We start from the raw sequence: 10,713 nt of genomic DNA, 5'->3' as shown, positions 1-10,713 counted from the left end.
CCTACGCTGTTCTCTAGCTTTCCGTGCGATGAAATAGCACAGAAACGATAACACGTGAAGCCCAGTGGGAGAATGTCAATGCAAATATTGGTGGAAGATAAACAAAAGTTCATCATCTAGTGATTTTAATGAATGCCGACTTCGCGGTTCTGATGAGCTTTTAGCAAATTCTCTAAACGCAAAATTCATCAGAATCCAAAAGTTAATCAGCTTAATTATCTGTTGCCGCTACCACGTAAATTGTTCTCTTTTACTTACACTGATTTGGAACTATCACTTTCAATTTTCCATAGTGTCCGTAGGGTAAGCGCTGCATTTCAATTTCGAGCAAACCATTTGAGTGCGACTAATTCGCAGTGATATATAGAAATTGTGCCTTATTTTATCTTATTGCTTGTTTAGAGGCTGTGTTGAGAGAAAATTCTAATCTGAGTATTTTTCTTCTGCGTCTACCACAGAGCAATTCCAAATAAAATCGTCCTAAAAAGGCAGAATTTAAAAACATGCGAGGGGCTCAGATGGAAAGGGATGTAAGTGACTTGATCGAGTTCTCTTCATCAACTTTTTCTTTAGTTAATAACTCAACTGCAAAAACGATCCAATTTGAGTTTTCTATAGTGTTGTGATATGTGGGTTATGAATGAGCAACTCGCGATTAGTGGTAAAAATACATATATTTATTAGTCGATAACTACGAACAATAAAACTAATGTGCGCGAGCTGCTGATCGCAAATTTTAACTTATGTTCCAATGATGGCTGTCGTTGTCGACGACAATGTAAACTGAGAGCCGCGGCAGCATCTGTCAAGCTGACGGCTGTCAGCTGGACAGCCCCGCTGGCAAATTTGGTATCGCCAATTGACGGTTGGTGGGATGTCCTCCCAACACCTCCCCTTTCAATAAAGTTGATACGGATTGTACCTCGCAGGCTGCCTTCGAGATCTCGAAGACTGACGAGTAAGAATCGGTTGTTGCTGTTGCGTGCTAAGGGAGCCTCGTTGACGTCGACGACTAATCTGTGGCTGCAGATCTTCTTGGAGTTCGGCTGGCAAGTCGAGTTCCTCAGCTTCCGGCTCAGGAGTAGGACGTAAACCTCAACTGTCCAGGAGAATAGACAACGGTACTTGGGCAGTTTCCGGTGTCGTCTCAGCTTCTGCGTTTATTTCAGATTCGTGACGAGTCCGCAGTTGGTTGCAGTGGGATCGAATGAGATTTTGCTTCACAGGCAGCCAGATGTTATACATAACCCGACCGATGCGCTCGATCACCATGCCAGGCTGCCAGGTCCACTTGTTGGCTGAGTAGACCTTAGCCCAGACGAGATCTTGTGAATCGTAACTTCGAGCTTTCGCGCCGTGCTTCCGGTTGAATTGCTTTTCCTGTTTAGTACTAGGTAACTTGTAGAGCGGCTTAGGCGGGCGAAGTAATTCCAGAGACGTACGGATCGGGCGTCCATACATCAGGTTAGCGGGAGATTTCCCACCAGGTGCGCTGCGACAGGGTGTTGTTCTGTAGCACAGAAGGAAGGTATCGATGGCTTCGTCGAGGGTTTCCCCCCCTGCGGTGATTTTCTTGAGCGACCGTTTAAACGTGTCGACAAACCTCTCTGCTAGTCCATTTGACTGTGGATGGAATGGCGCTGTCTTCAGGTGAACGATACCGTTCGTGTCGCAGTATGATTCGAACCGGTCGCTGGTGAGTTGTGTCCCATTATCTGTGACCAATGTTTCCGGCTGACCGTATCTTGCGAAGATGCCACGAAGGATTCGCAAGGTTGCTGTGGTGGTGATCTCCTTGGTTCGTACGACTTCTGGCCATTTGGTGAACGAATCCACCAGAATGAGAAAATAGTTCCTATCCAGCGGACCGGCGTAATCCAGATGTAACCGTTGCCACGGTTTCTCCGGTGCGGGCCATGATTCCATGGTAGTCTTCCGGTCTGTCTTGGCTACGCTGGCACACTCGTTGCACGAAGCGACAAGCTTCGCTACCTCGTCGTCGATGTTTGGCCAGTAAACATATTGACGAGCGACGGAACGCATTCGTTCAACTCCGGGGAGTCCTTTATGCAGCTGTTGGAGAACGCGCTTTTTGAACGTTGGCGGGATGACCAACCTTTCACCATAGAGTAGGCATCCAGCTACGACGGAGAGACACTCCCGACGTTGATAAAATTGTTGGATTCCGGGATCGGTAATGCTGGTCTTCTTCGACGGCTAGCCTTCGTTGACGAAACGAATGATTTGCTGCAAATTCGCGTCACTTGTGGTTCCGCTCTGGATGGCCTTGAACGAGAGCGGGAAAACCTGGAGCGACTCGTTGATGACGGTGCGAATGCTGTGTTCCAGTTGGAGATTGGCAATCACGTATTCCTCTTCTGGTCGCACGTGACGGTTGATGAGTCTGGAGAGTATGTCCGCGTGACCGAAGCTATCCGTAGAGATGTAGCGGATTTCGAAATCGTAAAGGAGAAAGGTTAAGGCCCACCGCTGGAGCCTGTTAGCGGTGTAGGTGGGAATACCTTTCTTTGAGCCAAATATCTGCAGGAGCGGTTTATGATCGGTCTCCAAAGTGAATCGACGACCGAACAGCATTCTATGAAACCGCGTCACTGCGAACACCAGTGCCAAGCCCTCCTTTTCGACTTGACTGTAGTTGCTTTCGGCTGGGGTTAGGCTACGGGACACGTGATAAACGGCTTTGATTGACCCATCGGGAAATCTGTGGGCGATGCGGGCTCCCAGCCCGACCGTTGATGCATCCGCCGACACGACGATTTCCATGTTAGGGTTGTAGTGCGTCAGAAGCAACGGTGATTGAAGAACCTCCCGGAAGCGATCGAATGACTTTTGGCAGGCGGACGACCACTCGAACTTGGTGTCCGCTTTCAGCAGCTGGTCTAGCGGCTGCCGAAGAGTGCGCATTTCCTTTACATATTTGCCATAATAATTAATGGCACCCAGGTACGAGCGAAGTGTAGAAACGTCGTGCGGGGGTGGCATGTTGGCAATTGCTGCTACCTTCTCCGGGTCTGGTCGAATGCCATCTCCATCGAGAATTTGACCCAGATATTTCACTTGGCGCATGTTGAAACTGCATTTTGCTGGCAGTACTTTCGGACGACCAAGTTTGACCCACGACTGATGCGAGATGATGGATATGTCCGACCCAGTGTCCAACTGCAGTCGGAGAGGGACACCGTTGAGTTGGACTTCGATGAATTTTCGACCCTGACGAATGTTCCGAACTGTCACCGTCTTTGTTGACTGCTTACGCTTCTTCTTCATCTTGATTTTCTTCGGTAGCTGCTTTCTCGAACCGCTCGCTGCCGACTTCGATGAAAAACTTGCGCAGTACCCTTCTCGGTGACCTTGCTTACCGCAGTCGCGACATTTGTGATCGCGAAAACGGCAATCTTTGCTGAAGTGCATCCCTCCGCAGGACCAACAGGGTGTTCTGGGCTGATCGTGCGAGGGAGTGCTGCTGGTTGATCGACGCCTGTTCTTCTGGTTGTGAGCAACGAAATTCACTCCCGATGGGTTTTCTACCATAACAGTGTCCATCTTGAGGTTGACGAGGTTGTTGCATTGCTCAACTACTTGTTGAAGAGTAAGATCCGCAGCTTCATTGAGCTTGTTGATTAGCCGCATTCTGATCTCGGCGTCTTGCTTGGACTTGAGGCCACACACAAACGTCAGACACTTGAATTGTTCTTCAGTAAGTTCTGACAGTTTGAAGTCAACACAGGACTTATTCACCCGGCACGAGTAGGCGAGATAATCCTCACTGTCCTCCTTGGTTGTCTGGAGGCAGTTGTACCGTCGACGAAAGATTGAAGTGGACGCACCGAACAGTGATTTCAATTTTTCTACCGTTTCGGCGAAGGTGTACTCACGAGCGAGCTTTGGTAAGATAAAGCTGTGGTAGCGCTCGTGGTCCGGTGGGCTCATTTTCCGTAGGAGGAGTCGAACCTTAGCAGCGTCATCCAATTTGGCGGCGTCCTTCTCAAAGAGATCGGTGTAGCGGGAAAACCACGCGTCGAATGTGTGCCCGCTCTCTTTCTCGTATACGAATTCCGCTATGTTGCTTGAGAGGGAATCCAGTACGGTTTCATTGCAGGACAACTTCGTGATGGCAGTCTGGGTGGCTGATATCTGCTGCGACAACTGCGTTATGAGCGTGTGTTGATTGTTCAGGATCCGCAAAATGGCATCCGGAAAGTTCGGCTGCTGTTGAGCTGCTCCACTTGCTGCACCGGCTTGATTGGTCGCCATTGCGAAAATTTCCACGTGCTTTCACGCAATTCACGAAAAGCGTTTTTTTCGGATAAACGAACTAAATTAGCTCAACTCCACCACTATCTCGTCGCCACTGTTGCGATATGTGGGTTATGAATGAGCAACTCGCGATTAGTGGTAAAAATACATATATTTATTAGACGATAACTACGAACAATAAAACTAATGTGCGCGAGCTGCTGATTGCAAATTTTAACTTATGTTCCAATGATGGCTGTCGTTGTCGACGACAATGTAAACTGAGAGCCGCGGCAGCATCTGTCAAGCTGACGGCTGTCAGCTGGAGAGCCCCGCTGGCAAATTTGGTAACGCCAATTGACGGTTGGTGGGAGGACACAACATATAGAATCCGATAGATGAAGTTCTGACCTATCTTCCACATTGTCAAATACAGCTGGGAATGTGTTTGCAACTAAGTTATGACCAGAAGAGAGAGTCGATGTAGAGAAATCGATGCAGTCACTTACACCCCTTTCATTTTGAGCCATATATTTTTAATTCGAATGAAAATTAATGTTTTTAATTTTTATTGATTCGAATGAAAAAAAACAGGAAGTGGGTTATATCTATGGTATAACCGCAATGGTGACGTAGGACTATCGTTGATTTAGAGATCATTTGTTTGAAGTTGATTCTGAATTCATTCTGAATGAATGAATATTTGGGGGACTTCGAAAACGAGAGTTTTATGCATCCAATATTGGATACGGAAATATTCTACTGATGGGGAAGAATAATCTTCAGAATCTATTCTGTTAATTGCGATTGATCGAAAAATCACAAAACCAAATGTATTTGGTCACAGTGTTACATGCATAGAAAACATTAAAATAAACTCTTTCACATGAATGTAATTTTAAATTCCCAGAGGAACTGGCAGATTATTTTCAGTAACGATTAGATATTTCCACATTTTCCTTGATACTGGAAGCCCACCAGTGGTTAATGCTAACTCGATAACCATCTGTTAATAGCACTTGATTGAAACATATTTGGTCACAGTGTTACATGCATAGAAAACATTAAAATAAACTCTTTCACATGAATGTAATTTTAAATTCCCAGAGGAACTGGCAGATTATTTTCAGTAACGATTAGATATTTCCACATTTTCCTTGATACTGGAAGCCCACCAGTGGTTAATGCTAACTCGATAACCATCTGTTAATAGCACTTGATTGAAACATATTTGGTCACAGTGGTACATGGATAGAAAACATTCAAATAAACTCTTTCACATGAATGTATTTTTAAATTCCCAGAGGAACTGGCAGATTATTTTCCGGATCTTTCTCGATGCTGAATGGCATCCAAACGGAAAGAATTCCGTGCGTGTATGTGTGTGTGTAGCGGCTGCTTCGATGGTCACCTTCTCTTCTCCTGAAGGAAGGAAGGAAGGTCTTGTATTATACAGACTTTAAACTTTTGCAGTTCATTCGTTTCTAGCCTTGAGAAAGGCCCTTTGAAAACTCTACTCTACTCCAGCGCTACCACCTCCGCCCTCTTGCCTTGAGAAAGGCGCTCGATCCCTGGCCGTCCAGCTCGTCCAGCAATGATGTGGTCCAGTCGGTGTCCACACAAAGAATGTTCTCCTGAAGGATCGGCTTCTCTGTGCTCCCTCACAGGTTCAAACAAACTGCCTGCGTTTCAGGGCAGATCTCGATCCTTCGCCGTCCAGCACCCTCAGCAACGATGTTGTCTTGTCGATGTCCTCACGAAAAATGAATGCGTCTCATCACCAGAATATCGCTTAAGTATGCTTTTTGTGCGTGATTGAATCGAGAGAAGGCGTGGTTTACGATGGCAATTTGGAAGGAAAACTAGAGGGGAATGAACTCTCTGAGCTCGGAACTTTCGGCGACTGAACAATAGTCGATTGCGGGCGCATACAATATTGGATACGGAAATATCCTACTGATGGGGAAGAATAATCTCCAGAATCTATTCTGTTAATTGCGATTGATTGAAAAATCACAAAACCAAATGTATTTGGTCAGTGTTACATGGATAGAAAACATTAAAATAAACTCTTTCACATGAATGTAATTTTAAATTCCCAGAGGAACTGGCAGATTATTTTCAGTAACGATTAGATATTTCCACATTTTCCTTGATACTGGAAGCCCACCAGTGGTTAATGCTAACTCGATAACCATCTGTTAATAGCACTTGATTGAAACATATTTGGTCACAGTGTTACATGCATAGAAAACATTCAAATAAACTCTTTCACATGAATGTATTTTTAAATTCCCAGAGGAACTGGCAAATTATTTTCCGGATCTTTCTCGATGCTGAATGGCATCCAAACGGAAAGAATTCCGCGCGTGTATGTGTGTGTGTGTGTGTGTAGCGGCTGCTTCGAGATCTTCCCGGGGAACAGTTTGTGGCATCACTCTCCTCCTGATGGATTCCCTTCTGGCCTGAGGTGCACAAACAGGCTCTTGGTGACACCGTTCATTCGCGCTTTCATGATAAACGAAGAGCTTCACCACAACAGCGACAACATGCTCCAATCGCTGTTCAATTAGAACTGAGTGGATTTCCGAGCGGCGCTCGCTTATATACCGATTGGTGATTTCAATAGCCTGTTTTGAAAGCAATTTTAAGACTATTGAAACAAGTTTTTGGATCAGAAAGTAACAAGTACAGAACGCGTAGACATTTTATCTATCGAATAAAGTGTTTATCATACCATTTCGTTCAATTGTTTAGGAGCTATTAACGCTCAAAATCTCGGTCTCCGGCGTAACGCTTTCGTTTTCGAAACTTTGATTTTACACCCCGATATAGAAATGAAAGATGTAGTCCTACGTCAAAATATGTGAGAAAGGTGTTTATTATTATGAAAAAATGTTCTGTATCTCGATTAGGATTGAGCGACCTTGGATCGATCTTTCTTTTCTTTTCGATTTTTTGGATCGATTTTCATAAGACTTTTGAGACATGTAGGTTAATACAAAACGTAGCGATATTAAAAAATCTTTTTTTATCTTAATGCAAACTTTTAACACATTCTTTGTTTTGCACAATCAAAACACGAACAGTTTCCTACGTAGAATTGAAATCCCAACATCGCAAATACTTGTTTACTTGCTTACTTGCTTCCGTTGTACCTATATGAAAAAATAAACTTTCATTCGAATCAAAAATAGTCATGTTTCGTCATTTGTCGATTTCATTTGAAATTGCTCAATGGCAACAAGTTTTTCAACAAAACGGAGCATATTTGACCCAAATCGGAATATCCGAAGCATATTAAATAAAGTTTTGAGTTTCACGCAAAAATAATGGATTTCTTTTTCGCCTACCTAATTATTTTGGATAAAATATCAGTCTTTGACTTTGACTTTGACAGACTTTGAAATTTTTGTCAACAATTTCTGACAACGGCTTCTCGACATATTTCTTATTGCTGACCACCAGAAATATGTTTATGTTTTTATCGATTGAGACACTAATTGTCAGTTGAATAATACAAGTTGAAGAAATAAACAAATATACGACTAATTAAAGAACGCTATGATTTGTTTATTTATTATGTACAAATACATTTTCACTATAACAAAATAAAATCCGAATCTTATTCTCTATTAGTCCAATGAGAGCAACTGTCCCTATCGCAACAAAAGCATAACAGCACAATTTCCAGTAAGTAACTATACTCCAGTAAAACGGATAGATTTCCCTGCATTGGGGTTCTCTTTTCCCAGCCTTTGGTCATTTAGGCGAATGATGCTGCTAGCAACACGCCCAAAGTGTTAATTTTCAATAACATAACAGATCATCGCCTAAGTCCCCACCCTTTCCATATCCAGCTGAATCGATGGTTCAGACTCGGATCTCTTGTGCGTTCGATGGTGCAATCCTTGATAAGACGAGAAGCTATCGCCATCACCCAACGATATGTCTCCCATTGCGTCGGAGCCGGTAGAATTCGCGCCTTGCTGCAAATCCGGCACACTTTTGGCAAGATCATTGTCCTCCTTACGAAACTGGTCTCCCGAGTGCCCATTATGGTTGAGAACTTTGTCATTGAGTTTCACATCATCCAAATCAACATCGCTGTTGGAGAAAAGCGCCGTTGCCCCTAGCGCAGATGTTTGCCGGATTACACAATCTCTCAGTTGATCCGTGACTTTTGTTTGGATGTTTGTGTGAACAACAGATTCTACTGTTTGTGATCTTTGGAGGATTTGGTTGGGATGATGGATTGGTGATGTGGCAATGTCCGTGGTGAGTTTACCCGCGCTGCGAATATGTTGAATAGGTGTTGAAGAAGTTGGACCACTATTCTGATTGCTTTGGTTTTTTTCATCTTGGTGTTTCTGCATCAAATCACAGGCTTTTCCCAGAGTGCACACGGTGTTAAGAACTCTGCAAGAGAGTAAAACGGCATAGGCGATGATGAAGATTACAATCGAAGCTGCGTTATCAAACGAAATAGCATGATAGAGCGCTTTTACTAGGATTACTCCCAACGGAAATGGTATAAAACCCATCCTTCTCGCTACCAAATCCGAGTGGTCGGAAAATGCGTGTTTCTGACGTGTTTGGGTCATATCGTAAGCCAAACTTATGGTGTACTCTCGGTACACGTCAACTGGGATTTCGTTGAAACGAGTGATGAATGCGTGTTTGATCCAATCCACAAAAAGTTCCGTTATCATCACATACATACAATCAGGTATCATAACGAAAAATTGCTCGGTTTTCCAGTTGAATTCCTTCATCGTTTGGATCAACACAATTAGCATGAGAATTGTGAGGTGGAATCGCTCACGCACATCGCTACAACTTAGTTGAAACAAATTGTTCTTATCAAACTTTTTGAACACACTTCCCTTCAGTTCAACGAAGTTATTCGACATCATAATAGTGAGCAGTCCTTTATTGCTGGAGTTTATGGCTACGTTTAACGATGTCGCCTGAAACATCACCAGTGCACTGTGTATTGTCACGTAAATAATAGCAAACAAAAAGTGTGGAATCGTTCCCAGGTGCTGCTTCTTGCTATCCTTGGGTTCCGTTGCTGTCCAGAAGAGAGCATCGATTATATCTTGACCAAACGCAGATAACAAACGATCACCTACTTCGAGCATGTTGTAAAATATATACAGCTTTATGATAGATTGACTCTTGATCAAGTGGTAAAGCATATTCGTATCAACGTAGAACATAGCCCAACTGCAAATTATCCAAATTGTGCCTTTCAACAAATCACATATCTCTGCCGGGGCCAAAAGTCGCTGACTTGGCCTTCTCATTCCTAAACAGCGAGCAACCGGTCTTGTAACTAGTGACCATAGTGCCATGATGAATCTTATCGGGAGGAACGTGTAAATGTACAGAAAAGAATCCGCGCATTGTAGTACACCATACGCCATAAAACTCTCCAATTCGCGAGGAATCTTCATGAAGGAGTAGATTTTCTCTCTTCGTGCTGAATAACGTTCTTCATCGTGCTCCAAAACATACCCTCGAGTCAGCTCGATTCGTATAAAGTCGTACAGGCTGCTTTTACCGGAACGACCTGAAATATCACATTGACTTTAGTAGAAATTTGTATACAGCAAACATTTCCTACAATCTGAACTCAAAGTACAACCCTAAGGACATAAAATACGAAAATCAAAACAAACATGCAGAATCCATCTACCGCATTATCGAACAACAGCAACGCTCATGCCAAAACAAAGAAGCCATCTTTCCGAGACTCACCTCTACCATTACCAGCTGATCCGTTGATATCGGTGTTTCGGGAATTACTTAAACTGCTTTTTCGTGAATCTTCATCCTGGAAGATATCCTCCACCCTGTTCATTCCATAACCAGCCGAACCGCTGGCAGTAGACGAAACGGCACCTCCTTCCATCCCAGCAAAACCATACTGCATTGCCAAATCACCACGGATGCGTATCCTGTTAGGCTGCGATAAGGATGAAAAACTGCCTTCGCGCGATCGATGAGACGTTTTGCCCATAATAACGATGTGGCATATTACTACCAAGAGGCTACGGATTCACTCGAAATTGCTTTTTATCGACCACCGAAAAATTTTCATTCCACCAACAAAACCAAACGAGAAAGCAGTGATCGAGCTGTCAATTCCAATTCACGGGCACAGAAAGAAGGGCTTTGTTCACTTCCATTTGAGTTGTCATATTCAGCACAAAAATTAGTGAACACGCATTTTATTTGTAAACTGGCGTAACTTCAATGAAATTACTCATACTTTATTAACCGTTTGAGTGCGGGTCAAATTTTGTGAGCATATACCGAAAATGCGGATGAGTTCGGGTATATTTAAAAAAATATTAATAAACATAGATAACTGATTAGTTCGCAAAAGTTGTGTTGAAGTAAAGAGAATACAAAAAGTTTTATAGTGATTCGCCTCTAATTGGACATCTA

The 10,713-nt window shown here is 43.5% G+C and overlaps 2 protein-coding genes across 2 annotated transcripts; both read right to left on the bottom strand.

Moving 5' to 3' along the window:
• Window positions 1–1,095: 1,095 nt before the first annotated feature.
• Window positions 1,096–2,043, bottom strand: LOC129773995 (uncharacterized protein K02A2.6-like). The gene has a single exon (XM_055777676.1). The coding sequence runs from the start codon at window positions 2,041–2,043 to the stop codon at window positions 1,096–1,098; it is 948 nt and encodes a 315-aa protein (XP_055633651.1).
• A 5,796-nt stretch (window positions 2,044–7,839) lies between these two features.
• Window positions 7,840–10,411, bottom strand: LOC129776248 (protein TAPT1 homolog). Its single transcript, XM_055781789.1, has 2 exons — window positions 10,021–10,411; window positions 7,840–9,832 (listed from the first exon to the last, which is right to left on the bottom strand). Exons 1-2 carry the CDS (start codon window positions 10,280–10,282, stop codon window positions 8,091–8,093), a joined length of 2,004 nt encoding a protein of 667 aa, XP_055637764.1. The 5' UTR covers window positions 10,283–10,411; the 3' UTR covers window positions 7,840–8,090.
• Window positions 10,412–10,713: the final 302 nt, after the last annotated feature.

Source organism: Toxorhynchites rutilus, chromosome 3 (assembly GCF_029784135.1).
Source record: "Toxorhynchites rutilus septentrionalis strain SRP chromosome 3, ASM2978413v1, whole genome shotgun sequence".
Lineage (NCBI taxonomy): Eukaryota > Metazoa > Arthropoda > Insecta > Diptera > Culicidae > Toxorhynchites > Toxorhynchites rutilus.
Note: the sequence above shows the minus strand (reverse complement) of the source record. Positions and strands in the feature narration are given on the sequence as shown.